The 23,132-nt window shown below is 39.1% G+C and overlaps 1 protein-coding gene across 3 annotated transcripts; it reads right to left on the reverse strand.

Annotated features, from left to right (window-relative positions):
- Positions 1 to 5,471: 5,471 nt before the first annotated feature.
- On the reverse strand, positions 5,472 to 22,450 carry c1ql4a (complement component 1, q subcomponent-like 4). 3 transcript variants are annotated; one of them, XM_037540977.1, is made up of 3 exons: positions 21,976 to 22,450; positions 19,976 to 20,343; positions 7,369 to 7,548 (listed from the first exon to the last, which is right to left on the reverse strand). In XM_037540977.1, exons 1-3 carry the CDS (start codon positions 22,004 to 22,006, stop codon positions 7,369 to 7,371), a joined length of 579 nt encoding a protein of 192 aa, XP_037396874.1. In that variant the 5' UTR covers positions 22,007 to 22,450. The 3 variants fall into 3 exon arrangements, with proteins under 3 accessions (XP_017561782.1, XP_037396874.1, XP_017561789.1); XM_017706300.2 differs by having other exon boundaries at positions 19,976 to 20,474; XM_017706293.2 differs by lacking the exon at positions 21,976 to 22,450 and having other exon boundaries at positions 5,472 to 7,548; positions 19,976 to 20,518.
- Between the last annotated feature and the right edge of the window lie 682 nt (positions 22,451 to 23,132).

The raw sequence follows: 23,132 nt of genomic DNA on the forward strand, positions 1-23,132 counted from the left end.
CCTCTCACATGTATAAAGTGCAGCTAATCCATGTAGAGCTGTTAGTATGAGCCTGACTGTACACGTTCTAAACTTGTTATTTGATAGACCTCAACCCTGTCATATCACTTTTCAGCATGTTAGTTCAGTGTGACATTTAGCAATTGTCCTGCACACACAGATATGATTGTCCTTTTTGATTGATCTATCAGTTTTCTTATTGCTGTCCACTGACGTTTTAGCTTTAGCCTTTGTAAACATCATGTCTGATGCGAAATGGACAATAATAATCTAAGATAAAAAATAATTATAATACATTTCTCATTAACATTATTACTGTTCATTTTATTTATTTACAAGTATGTGTTACTGCTAGATTAACTACACAGGACTCTCTGTTTTCATGCCATAGTGCAGGTGGCATGTCCCATGCAAATATTCGGCCAGTGCAACAGTGAAATGAATGCCCTGTGCATTGTGAGTGTTGTTCTATAACTGATAATTCACAGCAGGGAGTTTTGATAAAAGGACAAATTAATTGTTACCACACACATCATACAATGACATTATATTGGTAACACTGGCTGGTTTTAATTACATTTAACACCATGGACAAAGGGTGTTTTAAGTGCTTATGGCTATAAACAGCCCAGTTTCTCTCTGGCTCTATCTGTTCTATGTCATTGTAGATGTGCACTGTTGCTCAGTTAGAAGTACACAGGCACACTACAGATTAATGAGCAAATTTGAGAATCCAGTTAAGTGCTGCAGTATGCAACATAATACTCTCATGAAGTATTACTACATGCCTTTAATGAGTACTAATACGTGTGTGTGGAGGCTGTCAGTTATTTAAGAAGACTTTCGAGGTATCAGGCCCAGTTCAATCCAGTTTGCAGTTATACTATGTAGATTTTACAGAGAATAAGCAAGTATGCATATAACTGTTGAGTGCTGTGACTCACAAACGCTGTGCAGTCGTCAGTTCCACCTTTCGTGAGTCTTGCCCTGCAACCTGGAAACTGATGGACACCGTGATGTACTTTATTAGTAACCTGTTAAATTGAGACTCGCTAAACTACCCCTAGGTGTGAATGTGTGTGTGATTGTATGTGTCTGTGATGCAAATGGCGACCTGTCCAGGGTGTTTGCTGCCTTCCACCCAGTACCTGCTAGGATGTGCTCCGGCACCCCCCCCACAATCCAGAAGTATAAGTGACTTTGTGGGTGTGTGTGTGTGTGTGTTACAATAGACTCTTCTGATTATCCGGTAAGCTCAGTGGTCAGTCCAGGGACGGCAATAACAAATGGCCAGTTTACAGTGACCTTCTGTCTGTGTGAAGGTCAGATGTTAAATCATTATCTGGTAAAAATAAGACTATTTTAGGTGTTATACTGTTCACTGATACGCTTATACACATCACTATAAGAAAAGGGATCAAAATCAGATATATACTGCAAAGAGTCTGGCCAACACACATCATTTGTTTTCATGTGTGCAATTTTAAGCTGTATATTGCTCAAAAATTGCTCTAAATTAAGATACAAAGTGGTTTAAATGCGCCGCTCTAGAAAACCTTACCCAGACAGCTGAAGAGTTTTGTGCTTCTAAAAGCTCCACCAGGTAAAGTTATTACATGAAATAGTTATACATATATTGTCTGTTGCCTGAGACATTGGTGATATTGATGTATGATTTTGGCATAAAACTTTTCATATCTATTTATGATGTAGAAGATCATGCAGGGTGCTGCAAGACAAAATAGTCCCAAAATAAACCCTTTTTCTGGTTTAGCCCTACTTTACCATTTTAAACATTACCAATACAACTCAGAAGAGCACATAAAAACATATATAGTAATAAAGTAAATATATAAATAATGCCTGTATTTGTGGTATAGACAGTGGCCCCTGGTTCCTATCACCACCACGGTAAAGGAATCTATGTCAATACGTTTCTCTACAAAGAGCTACTGTATTTCACCTCAAACCACTCTGAATGATGTTATTACATCTCAGAGAGAATTGCAGAGATTTTGAAAAATCAATGGAATTCCTGTTTCATCTTATTCAGTCAAAACTGCTGTTCCTCCATTTAGACACACTTCACATGGGCATCTAAAGTGGCCTCTGAGACCATTCATGAAATTTCTATTTTGCATTTCTGCGCATTCTAAGTTTTATTTTTATTACAAATGATATTAGCATAACGACCTGAGTGAAAAGTAGAATTGTTTAAATATTTACATAAATTTCAGAGTTTTTTAGTGTTTGGTCGCTTTTGCCTTAATGGCAGCATGCTCTCGAGCTGACACAGATTCTGATCAATAACAATGACCAGAACGTCTCTGACAAGTAGATCAAATCCACCTTACAGCCGTCTGAGCACAAACTTCAATAGAGATAAGACTAAAAAGACCTTAACTTGGTTAATATCACACAGTTGCTTAAATTTGAACATTAACCTAGACGTAGTGCAGAATCTTTAATATTTCTTTATTTTTGTTGTATCATTTAAACCTGGAAATGAACAACACAGCGTTCTAGAGTTTTAATAAAAGATGATTCTCAATGTGATCTCTGACTTTTAACCCCAAATGTATGTCACTGCATCTGGAGAGTTCCTCTGTGTCCAAAAGGAAGTCAAACATATATCGCTGTTGTCGGGACAAAACCTTGTACATCTGTTTTTGTCACTTTTCAGTTTTTGATATAATTTGCCTGTTATCCTTTACATTGTGCGTATATTTCATGCTGAATGGAACAAAAGAAATGGCCAATAATGATATGAGAAAGGTCTGCTTCCATTGACGTACATTAAAAGCAAAGAAGGTTTTTTCCCTTTTCCTATAATCTTTACCATTTTGGAGATATGAGGGTTTGTTACATAAAACAGATCAGCTACTCGTGAGTCCAGAAAGCTTTATGTGAGATTCTAACACTGATTCCAGCAACTCAGATTGGCCAAGTTTGTACATTTGACCAGAAACAACTCCTGCTGCCTGTGGAATTACATATGTGGGTTTAAAGTGAAACAGAAATGTTAACATATGTGGCTTTTGTGTTGTGACACTGCTGAGAGAAATTTGATTTGGTTGAGTAGTAGTTTTTCCCCACCCACTAGTGCATAGTGATGAAATCAAAACTCAGAATATATTTAAACGTCAGATAAACACCACTACAGTTTTGTTAAAGATTCCAGGAAAACAATCAGTCTTTTAAATCATGTGGTATGATAAACCATGCTTAATGTGACCAGGGGCTTGAAATGATAAGAGAAAAAGATTTTGACTTTAAATTTCGGGTTGACTTCAAGATGGCAAGTAGTAACCACAATAGAACCTCAACTGTTTTGTACATTCAAGTTTTGCAATCTACTCCAGCATTCACTGCCTCTAACATCTATTTATCAAATGAATTAAAGTCTTTATATGTAATTTCATCCCTTTATTAGAAGGCCTTTATAAGTTGTAATGCTTGTTTTTAAAGGAAAACTCCAGCGTTTTTCTATCTACTTCACCCGTATGGTACAATTGATTACCACAGCCAATCATTTTGATATATTCTTAGTATTTAGTAAAATAATAGAAAACTTGTTCACTTGAAATACATTTATAATAGAAGCAAATGGGCAAATGCAATGCAATGTAATCCATTATACCACAGGTGTGAAAAATTTGTGCTGTAAACACAAACCAAATAACTTCGTCATGTAGCTCAAACTTTTTGTCCACAAGAAGTAAAACTTTCGGAGGGAAGAAAACACATTGCTGGTTTAGTCTTTAAGCTTTCAGACACAATGCAAGGTATTTTTGCCCACAGCATATGCTTGTGCTTTCATCATCCAAAGCCCAGATGTGCTTGCTAAGGTAAGATTTTCAACAGTTTGTTTGGGTTGTGTGGCATGGCTGAAATATCGGCTATAAGATCCTATGATGCATTGTGAGGCGGGAGCAGCCCATCAACAGCTCGCTGACCTTTTCCTCATCTCCTCACAACCAGTCAGAACTATGCCCCCTCATTAGATACCACAGCTATTTGTGTGTGAGTGTGTGTGAGAGAAGGCGAGACACCAGGTATCATACCAATGGTGAATAGGTCCTCTACTAATTACTGAATTCATTCTGCTGGATGTGTGTGCCTACGTGCGGCTTTGGCGGCCGTGCACTTGTGTGAATGTGCTGGAGGTAAGTGAAGTGTATTGATTATTTTAATCCGCCTATTTGTGAGTCTGTGATCCTCGTGGCTCTGCATTCGACAGGGGAATCGCTAATGGGCCTCAACGCAGCCCGTCTCAGACCTCTCCCCGTCCAATTAACTTTCAACTGGAATCTGGCAGGAGAGAGCGAGGAGGCTGGCTGCAGACACACTGCGAATCGCCCAAACCCCCCCCGCCCCATGCTCCCACAGGCAGCGGATTCACAGAAGCCTCCGGGTCCGGAATGTCATTACCTCTTGCTTTTAATTAAAGATTTTTCCCTTCTTTTTAGCACAGACACCGGTAGAGGCCAAAGCCCTGCTGCTGTTTTTTTGTGTTTGTAGTTGTTGATTATTGATGTGGTTTATGTATTCTCTGTTTCACAACGACACTATTTTAGGAGATCGTCATAATTCACTGAATGAAAGATCCACACCTCACGGTTGTAACGTTAACATAATTCCAATGCAGTATAACTAAATTCCAATATTAACCCATTCATGTCCATATCTGAAATATCACATTTCCTTTGGTCCACATGTTCTTTGGGGCTTTTCACAACTCTGAAGAAATATAATTGCCTTAGTTTGAGGCATTTAATACAGCCTTTTGGTCACATGATCCTAATGATTGTAAGTCAACCTGAAATCAAAATGGACCTTTTCACTCAATTTTTTACATTATTACTCCCTGGAATATTAAGCACAATTCATCATATTGCATTTTTTAAAAAACAACACTCTTGTTTGTCTATCATTTTCCATCAAAATGTGACTTTTGAGACATTTATATTACACTAGCCAGCACCACCACCACCTATCATTGAAAGAAACTGAAGTTTCATTAGGAAAAGCATCATGACACACAAGAAAAAAAATGCATTTTCCAATTGAAGTCAAATCAAAATTTGTTTGTGAATACAAGTAGGAAAACTGAATGTAGTCAAAAGATGTACATCTAAGGTATAAACATGCAAAATTGCATCATTTTATTCCACACGAAAAATGTTCTGCAGCATTTTTCCTCAAGCTAATTATTCCATAGGAGAACCATTTAGTTGCTGGATATGAATGGGTATTATAGTTTGTATCACATATATTTACATCTGATATAGATAAATCTAATAATGAGTCATCTTGGTATTAAAAAAAATAAACAGACTTTTTATAGAAACCAAATTATAAACAAATAAATCAAACAACATGTTGAGCTCACACAGCACGGCCCTATTCAAACCAGCTTTCAGAATCCAATAGGTTATGTACATATGAGAAGAGAAAAAGGGTCAGTGATATTTGAACATTCTTTATTATAGAGTTTATGAGGAGGAAATGCAGCTTGTTTATAGATGTATTGATGTCTTGTGTATTTGCATGTCTTTGTATTTGCACATGGCTTGACTTGTCTTGTGACAACCCCTACCAGGCCTTGTACAGAATTACTATAAGATTTTTCCACAATCAGCCATAAATATCCTGCTGATGTGTGATGTGTAAGGTGGAATGGCACACAATTCGGAAGAGACAGAAAACACAGCAGAAACACTGAGGTTTCTTATCAATGAAGCATTTCTGCCCAAAAAGGAAGACAATGTCACTCACAACTCACACATACGAGCACACACACAAACACACTCAGGAGAGCTTGATGTTTCAAACACTTTGATGTATATAATCTCTGAAATAAGCAATTTACAGAAAAAACTAATTTTATTTTCTAGACAAGTTCATTGTTATCTGACCATGGTCACTTTAGTTAAGCTTGAACTGATTTAGCTGGGATAAAATAGTTCCAGATGATTTGTGAAATGTTCATAGATGTAATAACACTGGACAATTTAAAGTGCTATTATTAGACACTATGGAAATGTAAGATCAATATAAAAGACTGTATAATATTGACACAATACAATTACATTATTCATTCTTTTGAAAATGTTACAGATAAATGCTAACAGATATTTGTCATTTTTCAAAGCTAATTTAATATTTCAAAGATTTATTTATTTATTTATTTGGCAGTCAATAGATCCGTATTACCACATGACAAGTATGTAATGCACCACGTGCAGCTACTTTCTGCAATAAAACAACTTGGTTTAAGTTAAAACTGATGCATTATTTTTACATGTACCACCTTATTTGCAAAAATGGCCTCCTGTTTTGAGCAATGCCCATAAGAAGCTATTTAAACACAATAATAAAGGAACTACTAAGTCTTATGATTAAGACATTGAATGTAGTGAAGCTAGAGATAGGGTATTATCAGTCTAAGTCAATATATTAATGTTGTAGTCTGGACCGGTGTGCTTAGACATATTGGAAATCCATGCTCACGCAACTCAGAATCGTGGCCAGCCATTGTGTGTTCGATCTTACCCCTGGTATATCCACATGCACAGGCCATATTTTCAATTCCACACAGACAGCCAAAGCGGTCACTTTAAGTCAAATTAATTGAACCAGGGGACTTAGATTAATCACAGGCCCACAGTGGTGTGTGCACGCATATATATGTCATTGTATCGAATTCCTGTTGTGCGATGCTATTCAATCAGTCCGCATGTTAGTGAAAATAACCCCTGTGAAATAATTCCCACCAAATCTCAGCCAGGTGTAACAGCAGTGTTCGAATTCAGCAAAGCATGTTAGGCCTTCGACTTTGCAACCTTGTGTGCAGCCTCCAGCAGACACCCGAGTACAATCTCATTGAGGTGAATTAGGCATCCAATGACACACAAATATGACTGGACTTCAACACGTACACCTAATGCCGCAAACACTGAGGAAGGGTAGCACTCCGGTAGATATATTTCTATACGCAATATCTATTATACACTTTTTTTGGAAACTTGTAGGTGTATAGGTATAGCATATATCCATAATTTGCATACACATACAAACAATTTGTCAGAAAATGCACTTGCTCAATGAAAGTAAGAGTTTGCTCATGAGATCATGTCTGTGAAGCCCTTCTTCCAGCCATCATCAAACCATGTGCATGTCCCTCCTTTCAAGTCTATTCAGTGTATGGATGTGTGTGCGTGTGTGTGTCTGTGTGTGTGTGTGTGTGTGTGTGTGTGTGAGAGAGAGAGAGAGAGAGAGAGAGAATGGGAGAGAGAGAGAAAGAGAGTGTTTGAGAGTGTTTTGAGCAGCATTGTGGGGTGACAGGGCGGTAGGTTTGGAGGGTAGTCAGTCGGGGTAGATGAGGAACCCAGAGAAGGTGCTGTATTTGTTGGTGTTTCCCCCGTGGACTTTGCCCCCATCCAGCTGTACACACACCTCATCCCCTACATCTAAATGCAGGATCACGCTGTTGGAGGCGTAGTCATAATTCTGATCGGCGTCCTGGGCGATGGCGCTGGCCCTCACCTGTCACACAGAGAGAAATAGAGGCTCGGTCAGAGGAAGGCCAGAAAGACGCTCACACCTCCCCCTGTCGCTGTCCCTTAGCACAGGCAATACAACCAGGGCTAATTTACAAAAATGGTTCTTTAAACAACCGTCATTGAAAAGTTCTTTAGGGGATAAAATGTGGTTATTTTATGGCATTGCTCCAAAGAACAATGCATTTGGCATCTTTATTTTTAAGAGCATACACAGCTCAGTGGTGGTTTCGTGGAGGTCCTGACCATGAACAAAGGAGGGCTAAAAAAGTATGCAGAGAAAAAGATGGACAACAATCTGTAACTGTAGAACAACAAATTGCACATATATATTAAATGAACCTAACAAAATAGACAGTGAGTGGAAATACAACATAGTAACTATTAAATTAGCCAGTGAGTGTGCGTAGCTGGATAATTAAAGGTCATAAACAAAAGGTCATAAATAGAAATAATTTAATTCAAGAAATTATGTGTTTATTAAATGTTCCACGCTCAACTCTGGCTGTATGAATAGATAGTCTCTCAAGGCCTTTCCCATTTTTACACAAAGGCTAGACAAAGATCACTGGTTGCATGTGATGTTGGAAGTAAAGCCCATTTTTTCCATGAAAGGGGTTCAAATTAAACTGTCCCTTGCAAATTTCTGCATAAATACATCACAAGGACAGTTTCCTTAATTTTGGCAATAATTGTGTATATGTAATATAATTTACATGAAAGTGATGTACACCTTGAACCATCAGCTGACCAATCTATACTCCAGCCAATAATGCATTCTTTTGAAGCAAATAAGTATGGCCAAAATCTTATTCAATATAGTGAAATTATTTTGGAGTTTACATTTGCTACATAATGTTGAGCGTTCATGTTAAATGCTAAGCCACCAAGCCAGACTATTATGTAGTAGGAAATAGGCAGGTTGGAAACAACGAATTTGCCACCATAGTAACGCTGTGTTTGATTGCACAACAACAACCATCCAATCTGTCGTAACAGTGTCAACTTTCGCACACATGCAAACTAAATTTCATTTGAGATAAATTACAGACTCTAAATTTCCACGTTAGAGTTACACGATACGTTGTCTCATTAGGTTGAAGGAACTTGTCCAAACTTGCGGCAATGAGGAGATGCATGTGTGGGCCGAGAATGGAGAGGTAAATTCATTTTTCAGTGTAGCGTCCAGTAGCCAGACATACGATACTGACGATACTAGTACTCAATTATCCTAGCTATGAGGGCTCATAGGTCCCCTTAATTACACACAGTATCTGTGCCATAAATCGTTCATTGTTTGGTGATCTTGTTTCATAAATTCCACCTAAATTGTATGTCTTACAAAAGAACTTTTTAAAATATTTTTTGGAGTCGGCCACAGCATGGTGTTTGTGGGCTGCCTCACAATGAGTAGTAAAGCAAAGTGGAACGGTTCCATGCTTTCTCATATTGATCTGTAATGCCAGTGGTCGTATGCTCCAACCTGTGGAATAAGGCTTGCTGTGGAGGGATGTAAACACACACTGTATCTCTTTCCAGTATCGACCTGTTGAATTTAATGCAAGAAACACATCCTGTGCACAGGCTGAGAGGCTGCACTCCACAGAATCAGACTTATTTAAATTCTGCATCAAGGATCTGTTGTATTGACTCCCTGGAGTGGATCTATTGCTTGTTTGTTAACATTTTAAATTGGGCTTAGTCATGTGGACACACAGACATATACGCTTGAATAGACTTACAATTAAGGAGGTGAAGAGACCTTTGATTAAATAGCCAACATAGTAAGTTTACAGGATACATTTTCATTTGCTACGATTTAATTTCACATCTCACAAATTTTTTTTCAGCTGAAAAAATGGGAACAAGCAGTCAAAATAAAAACATCAACATTAAAAGATTCAGGGGCATATTTGCAAACAATTTGCACAAAACCTATTTTGATGTTATAAAGTGGCTGTTGCAATTTATAAACAGACACAGCAGTCTTTTGCCATCCATATTAACATCAAAGGAATGTCTGCTATTTTTGCTTTATTGCATATGCATTTATGGGAGTTTTCCCTGTAAATGCGTAAAATACTAGGAGGAGAATATTAGAAGGAACCACCTATTCTGATTTATCAAGGCTGATAAAAAAATGCTTTAACACCAGTGACAAGCTTGCCTTGTTCTTGCCACTAACATGGCACCAAAAAACAAAAAGTAACTGCCATATCACTTTATTCTCAATTTAATTAAAGAAAAACAAAAAAATATTGAAACATATTGAAACACTTGGGCTCTGCAATCCCAATTGTTGCTTTGTGGCAGAAATATTACAGACATTTTTTGATATGCTGCATGTAACTAAGAGGTTATGCTCAAAATTATACAGTTCCCAAACAACCAGGTCATATGCAGTGGATTTTATATCACACATCAGTTTCCAAATGCATTTGGTACAGAACTCAAGTTCAGATCATTTAATTTAATTTAATCAGATAATTACAATTAAATAGTCATATTTACTTTTTCAATGAGAAAGCATATTCAAGTCCTGGAAGTTCTTACATTATCAACCTGCTAAACTGGCCTCTTACGTAACTCAAGATATTTCTTAAGATTGTATATTCTTGATAAGCCTTTGTAAGTCTTGATCAAATAAAATACCATATTTTTAACATTCTGAACAACTCTAGTTATCTTTTGCTCTCTTCTAAATATTTCTAAAAAGCAGTATATCTGCTGACAGATGTCAGACATTGATTGTCCTGTGCTATGCTCAATGTCCGACCATGGTGTCACCGCTCAATCTCTGTCAGGCATTCTAGACAATCTTCCCTAATGGACCAGCTTTGGGAAAAATATCTAAACAGACAGCCACGGAATTATATTCATTCCATATTGTACCTTTTCTTTGCAACAATGTTCATACATGAATGAAGGCTATGTGATCACATTACGATCATATTAACGTTAACAATGTGTTCAAACATTAACAATGTGAAAAACAGGTGAAAAACCTTTTTTCACTGATGACAATATGGATTTTGCTTTACAAAGCATGCTGATGAACATCACTTTAGTCTGTCAACCTAAAGCACACAAATTAGCACAGGACCTCTCCTTCAAATATACATATATACACATACATAACACTTGAAAATCTAGCCTCATACTAGACTAACCTCATTCTCACAGCAATAATCTAACAGGTGCACTCAATTATAGTCTCTGGCTGCAGAACTGCTCAGTCTATAATTTGTAAATTGAGTGGATTGCCTGCTGTTTAGTTATGTATAACTGAAAACCAATGTGTGATCCCTTTAAGAATCTATTCAGGTTCATTTGTAAGGATAAGACTACAGGAATAACAACTGAATAGGCTGAATAATGCTTCTAAAATTGTTACATGTTAATGATTTGACATGTAAACAGAGATGCACACAAAATGCGCAAAAGAACATTTTGAGAAAAATTGAGATTCCAAAAGGGCAGAAATATTGAACGGCTACGAGCTGTCAGCTGAGGCAGTCAATATAAGGAATGTGTCATCCATGTGTGTGACAGTGATGGCCTGGCCTGCTCTCCCCATCGACGGCCAGCCTATGTCATTCTGCTCATTAGTTTGGCTAACTGGGAAAAGGGCCATTCTCTCCCTCAGGCACACTCGCAGACTCGATACCAAAATGCAAGTGGTCACTTTAATTAGAAGACACCCAGCACTGAACATTTAAGCCCTTTTCTCTCTTCCCCCATTGATTCTTGCTCTGTATTTTTGGGACGGTTCCATGACATCTGCTTGCCAGCAGCAGGCATAGGGCTCAATGCACAGCAGCACATGCTTCACTCGTTCAATGTTTTCCGGCATTTATCAAATATAAGTGAAATGAAAGCTTGTCTTGTGGGGGAGCAGGGTGGAAGATGTTTCAGGATTACAGTGGACTGCATCGGAGAAGGATATTGACGTGGGAGCAGGCTGCTTGTGAAACACCACGCTGGCTTGATCTCAGTGCTGGCTGCGAGGGAGGACCCTCGGGCCTGCCGGGGGCTTGTTCTGCCAGCACTTTTCATTACAGGGGCACCATTAAACGAAGGGGAAAGATAGAGATGGAAAGGGGGGGAGAAAAAGAGGAGCGCAGCTGCAGTGGCGTTGATACACAAGCAGAGATGTGAAGTGAGAGACAGACAACAGACAAGGCGAGAGAAGAAGAAGACAGAGAGCAAGAGAGAAAGAGAGTGAGAGAGACAGAGAGAAGGGAGAGACTGGGAGGGGGTTAGGATAACAGACTGATCAAGCGAGGCTATTTTGTGGGACCGCTGAGATGTGAGGGTATATGAAGTCTTGTTTTTATCAGTTGCTGCTGTGCTCCAGCGGTAATAAAACTGACAGGACTCATTCTCTGTGATATACAGACCTCTTAGAGCGGAGACAATGGAAAAGTAGCTCTTAAACTTACCTAAGGGACCGAGCACATAGCAGGAGAGGGAGTGGGGGGGACCAAAAGGCTTGGAAATTGAACATTTATTGAATAGCTGTGTTGTCCCCCAAAGGGTGAACAAGATTAAAGTGAGACAAGCAATCATTTTACTTGTTCACAGTTATAGTTAATTGGCATGTTGCTCAAGCACTTCATATCTATGGCTCAAGAGTAGACCTACCATAACATATTAAGTGACTATCGCTATTTCTATAGTAAATGACAATGGTCACCATTATGGAATTTATGTCTTCAAATCATCAGCTTGGCCTAAAAGGCCCCTCTGCATATCTAATTAACTTCTTTGATCATTATTAGTTCTTCACTTATTTGTGTGATTCTAGTTAAATCTATTTGGCAATTAGAGGCTACCAATTTAACATAGACACTCATTATGCCTCAATTGTATCATGTCTGTACCGCTGCTTGAGGAGACATTTATTATAGCAGGTACAGGTCATTAACAGACAGGCGATGGCATTTATTACACGCCTGTGCTAGAGAGCTCGACCTTTTGGTGATCTATTAAAGGTCTGTGTGACAGTAGAAAAAAAAAAAAAACGAGAGAATTTTTAAATGAAAAAGAGGATGAAATGAGCATTCGTCTACTTTACTCCATAGATTATGAAAAAAAGACTTTGGAACTACATTGCAGAGGCTTGGGACTATAAATTAAAAGATTAACAGCACCGGAGAGGAGGAGGAAGAAATGGTGCCGCTGAGCTAGAGATGACATATGAGCCTGCTGTCTTATTGTGAATCAAATCCACATTAGCATTAAAGAAAAGACGCTGAAAAACATCTCATTATTCTAACAGCCCCAGAACAATAAAGGTGCCACCTCTAATGCTCGCACTGTCATGCCCACTGAACAAATCTTTTCATGTTCTTACTTCTTTCGTCTGCAGTTACTCCATCATCAGAGAACAGAGACATCAAATGGTGGTTATCTAACCCCTGTACGAGAATAACCCAACATGTTAAAAATACACACACACAGAAGTGAAAAGGCAAATAAAGATAATGAGTAATCAGCCCTGACTAAACAAAACATATATATTAATCTGTTTGTTTAACTCTACAGTCAATCATATAAATAACTCTGACTATGGAAAACCTATATTTATTTGCTTGAGTGTGACCTCAGCCTTTATTTGGGTAAGACAGGCAGCTCCAAAGTAACAGTGCTACAGCACACAACTATCTACGTTCTCTTAATGTGTGCTAATTAATTCACTTCAGCTGCAGCAGGTGCTATGATACAGCAAACAAATGAGCAGTGAACATTTTCATGTGTTGCCTTTTAAACTGAGTGGGCAATCTGTTGAATTAATAAGGAGAAATGTGAAGTTGATGTCATTAAGCATCGTGATGGGCACTCTTATAATTACATCACTAATCCTTGCCAGACTAAGTTTTACAACAGTCTTCAGGGGCCTGTTCAAAAAAAAAGGTTGTTAAAAAGTTTTGACTTGCAAGTACATTTCTGAGAAAAACGATTATTCGGTATACAGCTTTTACCTTATGTGGAAAGTTTTAATCTTAAAAAGGTTATCACACTTGCACCACAGCTCTTTCACAAAAAAAGCATTCTTTAAGGAACCAATGACTGAAAGCCTCTTTAAGGACGTAAAAGACCATTTTTTGGCGCCTTTATTTCTAACAGTGTAGAATGCATTTCTTCAAGAGGGAAGAGCACAACTGAATCCAAATGAAGGCTCAGCAGTGTGGAACCACAATTCCACATGGCTCAATCTATTTTGGTTTATGCATGCTTGTGACTTTTACACCCTTGTCCATCAATGCTATTTCCATTTTGACCAGTGGCAAAATAGTGACCAATCCTATCCGTGCACCCTCCTAACTCATAGACCACTCTGCAAAATGATAGCGGGTATGGTGGTTAAAAGGTCATTTGGAGAAGCCGAAATGCCAGGAAGATTTACTTAAGGCAATAGATTAGCAGTCTTTGGTAGATGGACAGCTCTGTCACGGTGTTGGCACACTCTTGGGAGTCTTTAGCCTCCCACTCTAGAGGGCCCACTTTGAGCAGGCCATCTCCACCACACTGTCAAGTCCCCCTGAGGGCAGCTTTCACTGTCCATCAGACCTGCAGCACCGACAGCTCGGCCAGATGCACACAGCAGCCCAGAACCAGGTGAAGCAGTATGCAGAATACACCCAGGAAGAGCCATCAGAGCTTTAATTAACACCCTGATGTCTGCCCATTTTCATAATTGGTAAACAAATGCAAACGTAGTCTTCTCGATTTTTTTTTTTCGCTTCTTTTCCCAGACACCTTGTTAACCTGTCTGGCCATGACATGTCGGCTAGCTCTCCATCTGTCTCTGGCTCCACGCTCATTCTGGCCCTGGTGCAGGCCTCCCAGTAGCCTCGCCTCTCAGTTTGCTGTCTTTAAGTCTCTATTGAGCCATCTATCTTCCTTTCCTCCGTCTGATCTTTCCGTCAAGCGCCTTGTCTGCCTCGGCTGACCTCTCCCTGTTATGGCTCCCTTCATGTAGCCACATCCTTTCCTCGCTCTGCTTCTTAATTTGCTGGTGCTCTGCATCCCATGGGCCACCCACTGACCTGCCATATTGCACATATTCACTTATGTTACAACACAAGAGGACCAAAACTGTGTTGGAAAGTTTTTCATGCTACAAGGCAAAGCATTAAGGTACCATACTGAAGGCAGCTACTGTACACAAAATGATTCTCTTAGAGAGATTTCTTTATAGCCAAATTAGTCAATGAACAACTAGATAATTATTTGCTCTTTGTCCAATGCTCACACTCTGTAGGTTAAATTAAAGAGCTGATTTAAAACACACAGGTGGGACATACCGCAAATCAGCCAAAATAGAAATAAATTGCATTATCAGCCATTTCTGACCCTGGCCTATTTCAACTATGTTATTGTTAATAATGTTACTATTACACCATGGGGTCTGAGAGTAAAGCAATTTCAGTACACTGTATGTCCTGTACATATTGTAGTACTATAAAGCTGACTTGACTTGACTTGACTATGCACCTGTTTTAGCAGATAGTTTCAATAATTTCATCCTTTACCTCAATTTTAAAGATGCTACAGTAGCATTTCTGCGGGAGTGTAATAATTGTTAGCACACAAAAATAACCTTTTAGAAATCAGCATACAGCTCACAATCCCTGAGGTTTAGTGCCTCCTTTGAGTTGACACCTCTGGGAATTCAAGGCTCTCAGCATCTGTCAAAACCACCCACTTAAATTTTTGGTATTCTTTCAGTATGTGATAGCTACATGCAGGGATATCTAATCAATTTTAATTCTGCACTATTTACTCATTAGGGTAATTTTGAAGCTACCACTGCCTGATCTTCACTGATATTGCCTGGGGTGCTATGTGAAGCATTTTTGCTGCAGGTTTTCTGTTTTGTGCTTTCTCTCTTGCTCTTTTTGCCACATTACATCACTGGAACCAGTGCCACACACACACACACACACACACAATCTCAATCTCTCAATCAGACGGACACAAGGCCCATCAGCCTAGTGAAGACGAGCCACCTGATGGGTTTAAGATGGACTGAGATGGGGTTAAATAATTGAATTGAGTGAAAAGATAATTAATGGGCAATCAATGAACATACAGAAGACGGGGCATGGGTAGTGGGCAGAGGATCCAATCTAAGAGTTATGAATGATTTAATAGGGGGAACAGACTTGCATGATAATACTAAACTGTACATGGCAGCCACAGGATTTCTTTAATGTGCTCTCACTCTGATATCTTCACAGGGTACACCGTCGCAAGAGTGGTTGACAGTGGGAAAATGGTACATTTCCAGCATTCATTGCCTAATTAAAAAGAAATGGACATTTTGTAGCTTTTGCTTATAAACCTGTCAATGTGCCTTTAGACTTTTCCCACTACACCGAAAATGGATGTAGGAAAGGTCTTATTAATTGATTTCTTATGTATACAGGTAGTGTAGTCTATCAAATCCACAGCAGACACCTTTTTTTGCTGTCCATATCCTGCCTTTAGTCTTTAATTAGCATCAAGGGACTGAGCAGCTGGATGAATAAGCCGTCAATTTTACATTATTTTTTTATTTATTTGATGTGCACATCCACGCCTGGCTTGTCCACACTTCAACAGTCATATCTGCTTATCGCTACTGCACTCCCTTTAAGGTGATAATCAAGTTACAAATATGCGTGTTAATGAGACAGTCAAAAGTTTTCAAATTATGCCCTCAAAAATGCTGACATGTTGCCATGGAGGAACAGAGCTGCTCCAGTTACACGATTATTAATACAGCGACTGGAATGAACACTTTCAACATGCTTATTCATAAACTACTCACTTAAGCTTCCGGTAATAATTGTACTTTAATATTTACTAAATCATACAATGTCATTAAAACAACTGCCTTTTAAAAAGCAAAATGTGATTTCCAAGAATACGACCTGAATAAATTCTCACACTTTACACCTTTTAGCTTCACAACATTTACAAGAGCACCAAATAGTATTTTGTCTTTCACTTGAAAGTGTCTTATAACTGACTCTCTTTTGGACATGAAGCCAACAATTTGGACACTTGACTTGTCCTTGCCAAAGGACTGGAAATAAACAGGATGTTTCTGAGCACCATAGAAAAGGAAGACAAAAGTCCAAGGCCATTCTGTCACATCTCATCACCTTACCTAATGGTATGGATGTGCAATCAGAATCTGTCATAATCTGAATGAGCAGTTTTTTTAAAAATACATTTATTGTTTTTATTTTGATGGATCTGTGTTGCAATTTATGAGGTAAATAACATAATGCAGGTAAGTGCCCAGGCTCTGTATTTGAATGCTGCTGCTGCTACACCTACATCAAAATGCTGAAGAATGATTATGCATTACTTATTGTGCTGAGCAGCCAGTTACCTCTTACTTTCAATGTAGCTCTTCATTTTACTTATTTTATTTAAATAGGCAACTAACTTTTGGTTTAATTGTTTAAGATGGCCAGTTTGCTGATTAAAGAGCAAATCGTGTTATTTATATGACAACTCTGCCTGATTCAAAGACCTGGTTAATGTGCTTCATGTGTTTATTTAGCCCACCCAGTGTGAGCTACCGGTTACAAAAAATCAGCAAATAATCACCCATCTGACAATTTGGCTATAAAGAAATTGGATTATCTAGTATCACTTACAAACACGACAAACAAAAATACACAATATTGTGCTTTGCAGTTGTAGTCCTCACCCTTAACTCCACCAGCAGGGTGGACAAGGATCCAAAAACAAATCTACCACTATGTATGAAGCCTAGTTCTGTACCTCTTTAAATGATAGTGATGCCCCATTGTCCAGCACCCAAAGAAGAACACTAAACTCTTTCATTCAGCCAAGCAGACACTCAACTGGTGGCATGACTTTCACGTACAATAAGCAATTGCATCCTGTTCTTAAATGGTTTATAGCACAGTTGACTCAAACTTACAGCACCTTTACAATGTTCTCACATAATGCAACATTTATGTCCAAAAGGTGTGTCACATTAGCAGTATAAAAGTATTGAAGGCAACAGGTAAGCATTACTAAATAATTATACACCTTGTGCCACACTGTAATGTAGGTGTAATATACTAGCCATTTATGTTTAAATTGCATCTAATAAGAACCTTGCAGGGAGATATCCACACACAGAACCAAAAAACATCAAAAATGTCAGAAATCCTTTTTACACACAATGGCAACAAACACTATATAAAATGTAAGCACAACTAAAATCTAACATGTTTTTATTTAGTTTTTTTTTTTTTTCAAATCTACCTCCCTAATATTCCCTAAGTTCATGACTGATTTATATCCTCTGTCATACTTCCCCCATTCTATGACACCAGCATAAAAATTTAGAAATTTCTGCTCATGCAACATGACAGAGCAGCTGAGACTGCCCAGTTCTGTGCATCTGAGATAACAGATGCCTATGAGTCGCCAACACCTTTGTCAATAGTAGACAGGAAATACGAAACTGTTTACAGCTTATATTAACATGTTTCCCCCTCTGATCATATCTGCATATACTTTGTCCAGATTCCATTTACACTTTTCCCTAAAATGCATTCCAATTGTGACCAAGATGAGATCTGATTTTATTTCACTATAACTTTATTTAGCATGGCAAAGGAAATGGAAGTTAATATGAAGATACTGACCACAGCAGAGAGAAAGTTCAAAGTCTGCTGTTTCACTTCTCATGACCTTATTTAGTACCAGGGATGCACAATCAGAATTAAAGAGCCAGATTTTTGTTATAAACACACATTCACCAATCAGCCTGTTTTTCATTTTTAATTAGGCTGATCTGTGATGCAACTGTATTACGTAAATAACATGAGCCAGGGAAATACACTTGTGCTGTAACTGAATGCTGTTGCAACATCTCTACCAAAAAATTGTAACACAATTTTTCATCACTTATTGTGCTCTTACTTTTGATGTAGATCTTCATTTCATTCAGGTTATTTAAAGGGGCACGTAAAAAGCATATCAACATACATTATTTCTGTTTTAAATGTTTACTTTTTCTTCATTGCAACACAAATCAGCAAGCTAGGCTTGTACGCTTTCAGCGGCCCAGAGTGCAAGAAGGTACTTGGTTTCAAAATAACTCAACATGTATTCTCCACCTTGCATTTCATTACTTATCCACTCACTTGCTAACCCCCACTATGCAGGCATTTTTCCAGTAATGTTATTTTATACAGAAAACACATTCCATTTACACTTGTGTTGAATGTGATCAAGATCCACTCCAAATGTGGTTTGAGTTATCTGATCATAATCCGATCACAGAGCATGTGATCGTGTTCATGTTTTCATGTGGCCAAGAGAAATCTGAAAGTGCTTCGATCACAGAAAACCCATGTATACAGCGTAAATAGCCTCTTTTTCATCTCTCCCTGTCAGAGAGCAGCAGGCCCAGCCGTTCTCTGTTGGAGTTCCAGCTGTGGCAGCATCAAGATTCAAAATCTCGTACTAATGATAGCATGCAGTCCTGTTGGCAGATGCACCACTCTGGGAGCCCTCTAACACTGTTTTTATTTTAATTTCCCCAAACATATCCCCATCAACTTTCTTGATATATTTTATGACATTAGAATTATTGGCCAACAGTAGGGGTCAAACGATTCTGAAACAGAGACCAAAAATGTGCAGCAAATGTCCACGTTCTTGTTCGATACCCGACCCCCCGCAACCCACCCCACTGCCACTGCACACAGTGGGTTTTTTTTATTTATTTATTTTGTTTGTTTGTTTTTATTTTATTTATTTTTGTTAACGTGGTTAATTTATCTGAAATCAATATATGATGTCTTTTAGTGCTCTTCTGTGTTACAAATTTTAGTTGATTTCATTGTTGTTGATTAAACCCACAAATGTTCTCCCCATGTTCTCCAACATTTTTTCATCCCCACCCTCCTAAAAACAAGCAAAAAAAGAACAAATATGAACGATTAGTCAAGTCTATGTTATACTAATGATCAAATTTCATTCTCTGCTGTTGTTTGAAATCTGGCATCAGAGGAGGACGAGTTCCTTTTGAGTCTTAAATTTATCTCAAGGTTTTTTCCTCTTGCTCTTAGTGAGTTTTTCTTTGCCACTGTCGCCACTGGCTTGCTCACGGGGGCTTGGATCCGGATTTTTCTGTAAAGCTGCTTTGTGACGCCTGCTGTAAAAAGTGCTATATAATTAAACTTTGACCTGACTTGACCAATCCTTGCCTCAAAAAGTGAGGTCTGAATCAAACTGTGGATTTGGAGAATCGTTAGACTCCTAGCCAATAATACAAGTGTACTATTAGTATATTAGTACACTAATACTAATAAATAAAGGTGACTAAAACACCACTGGTCACCAGTGTGCATAACTGACTCAAATGTTATGTAAAAAGGTCTCACCTGCCCATTTTTCTTGAGGTCTGCCCACATGCTGGTTCCATCTCCTCCTCTCATAAGAACATGGTAGGTGAAGTAGTAGATACCAGGAAGGGGACAAGTGAACTTGCCAGTGGTGGGTTCATAATAGTTACCCACATTGGTGACCACGTCATCGAACTTGAGCACGTCACTGCCTTCATGCTGTTTGCGCAGGCCTGCATAGAAAGCGATTTTCGGGCTGTATGAGGACACATAACCATCAGGACCAGGTCCTGGAGGTCCTTGTGGACCAGGCTTTCCAGGCTCCCCAGGGGGTCCTCTGGGGCCGGGTGGTCCTGGGATCCCTGGAGGCCCTCTGTATCCAGACTTTCCTCTTCGGCTTGTGAAATCTGGAGGCGGCGGGGAGACAGCCGTCAATTCCTGGCCATGTTGCGAGGGGGTATAGGGGTCACAGACCATCCGACAACTGCCAAGCATTTCATAATGACTTCCTGCACTTCCAGCTCCTCCCCCTTTAGTGCTGTGGACCAATAGAGGTATGGCGATCAAGAGAATGAGAACCATGGCCACGCCCACGGCTGCCCCTATAACGCGTTTGCGGCGGCTCAGCCGGGAGGCGGCCAGGGCGAGAAAGTCCTCCTCTCCTTTGGGCGGAATGGTGCCCGCCAGCGTGGACAGTGGGTTAGACAAAAATACAGACTAAAAGTAAAGTGAAAAAGGGGGCTATAGGGAGATTTTATATATATATATATATATATATATATATATATATATATATATATATATATATATATATATATTATATATATATAAAAACAAAAGTCAGAAGCAAGGATGTCTAAGGAAAGATGAGACCAATAGGGAGAAGGGTAATGGATGAATTTATGGATGAGGGAAACGGAGTGTGGAGCATACAGAGAGGAAAGAGTGCTGAGGGACTATGGGTAGAATGGGGTGGAGGGAAGAATATGAGGGAGTGGCAGGAAAAAAGAGTACAGATGAGACCAGTGAGCTCTGGATCACCTACCTACCACAATGCCATAAGCATGACAATTTCTTTAGCGACTATATCATTACAATTTTTTTGTTTTCTAGCGTAATAAAAACGTTGAGTTCATTTTCTTGTCTCTCATTACCCCTTCTGCAAGCCTTTATGCAGGGATTCCACCAGGGTACACAAGGCCCTTTTAGTCCCACTCTTTCATCACAGATCAGTAAAAATGGTGTTTGTCCCACAGCTCAGCAAAGACGCTCTTTAGCAGCAGCTAACAAAGAGAACAGCTGTCAAATTCAATTCATTAAAGGTTCATGTGCAGTCACCAAATGTTCTGTTTGCAAAATAGGTTAGCACTATTTTTATGGAGACATGCCAAGAGCTCACTCTATGATGAGGGAATTTCAGTGCTCCATGAGTGAAAATAAAATGAAACTGATCCGTCCAAATTCTCTAGGTAAAGTGAAATGTGGGCTCTGTGTCTTTGCAGGATTCTCCTTCACAAGACTGAGCAAAAATAACGTCTCTGAGGTTTTAGAATATTAGGAAAATGTCTTGTTTTAGAGAGCGATCCAATGATTTCATGGGAAGTCACAAAACTCCACAACTGAAGAAAGAAATAAAGGGCAAAATCAGGTAAAGCTAGCCTTTATTAGAACTTTAATGTGCATGTAATACCCTAAAACAATCATTTGTACCTTTGTATGTATCTTTATAGCACTATGACCACTTAAACATTTGTACATACGTCCTACCACAAATGGCTCAAAATTCTGTGAAGTTGTTCATTTGAAGGCTACTGTTACCGCTACCTTTTCAAGTCGTTATTCAAAGGAGGCAGACTTTATCTTCAGTTATCACCCCGAGAAATGAGCACTAGCGCATTTCTCAAAGACATCTTTTCCCCAAGCAACTCATTTCCATTCATCTGTTCTGAGGGTAAAACCTGAGAAGGTAGCGACTCTTCACAACGAAAGGCAACTTTAAACGACTGTGGTGAAGTTAAAGTAAAACTGAAAACACTTACCGTCTCTTCGACGCTCGGGGGTTTCTTTCATTTAATTAAAGAAAACAAGGTTTGAGTCACTCGAGTTGGTGAGGGCTGCTTAAAGTTAACCTCACCGCCTTCCACACATCCTCAGCGAGTTTACGGAGCGAGCGCTCGCGCTGACAGATCAACGGCTGAGTGATTCAAACCAAACCGACGGTTAGAGGAGACAAAAACACCCGCAACGCGACCAAATCTTCCCTTAAAACAAGAAAACTATTTAGAAACAGGAACGGAAGTTCATTTCCCTACACATCTGCGAGTCTGCTGGACAACCGACAAACTGTTTCTCTCCGTCAGGGACAGGCTGTAGCTCAACTTAAGTTCGCTCGGTGTCACGTTTAGCCGAGCTAGCTAACCGCGCAAAAATACGGATTTGTTATCTCCGCAGAATCACCCTTCAGTCGACGGCGCTGGTTCGACCTCTCCACCACCTGTGAGATTTCAGCACTGTCCCCCTCATGTTTCGATCTGTTCTCCCCCTCCCTCCCTCCTCCTTTTTCCTCACTCTCTCTCCTTAACCACTCATTGTTCACTCAGCTTAATTGCCGTAGGGGAAAAGTAACTTCATGCATTTAGCATAGCTGTTAGAAACCTAACGTTATGCGCACGAGGTGGAACTAAAATGAGCTGTTTGAGCGATTTTTTTTTTGTCTAAGATAAATGATACAGATAGGCTATGAGTCGCCTAGCACATCAGTGTTGTGGGTCAGGGATGAAGCAGTAAGTATTTTCGAGGCCAGTGTATGTGTCTGTTAGTTGCACTAGCTTTCAGACCTCATTAGTGAAGGACACTGAGACCATTGTGCTCTTTTCTTGCTCTCCCTCCCTCATGCGCACACATACACATGCTGCCTCCCATACACACACATATTCCAGTTATCATAAGCCTTCAACTGCACTGCATTGTGTATTCTGTAGAGGTTGTCCAAGAGTCCCAAGTCTTTTATAGATCACCACAAATGAACCTTACTGAGACAGATAGCTGTGAGAGCAATATATAGGCAAGGCTTGTCGTCTTGTGCTTCTTTTCTACTCATTTTTTTACTCATAAACCCTTTTTAGAATACAATATGAGGCTATTTGCTCGTATGTCTAATGACCTTATTAAATGATGTAATCTTAAGTATTGCTAA

This window comes from Pygocentrus nattereri, chromosome 9 (assembly GCF_015220715.1).
Source record: "Pygocentrus nattereri isolate fPygNat1 chromosome 9, fPygNat1.pri, whole genome shotgun sequence".
NCBI lineage: Eukaryota > Metazoa > Chordata > Actinopteri > Characiformes > Serrasalmidae > Pygocentrus > Pygocentrus nattereri.

Excerpts from the sequence above, each read along its gene's own strand:
- c1ql4a (XM_017706293.2), bottom strand. The coding sequence starts at position 20,518 with ATGGTTCTCATTCTCTTGATCGCCATACCTCTATTGGTCCACAGCACT. Across the intron at positions 7,549-19,975 it reads ACCTCAAGAAAAATGGGCAG|GTGAGGGCCAGCGCCATCGC; the intron begins GTGAGACCTTTT and ends TCTGTGTGACAG.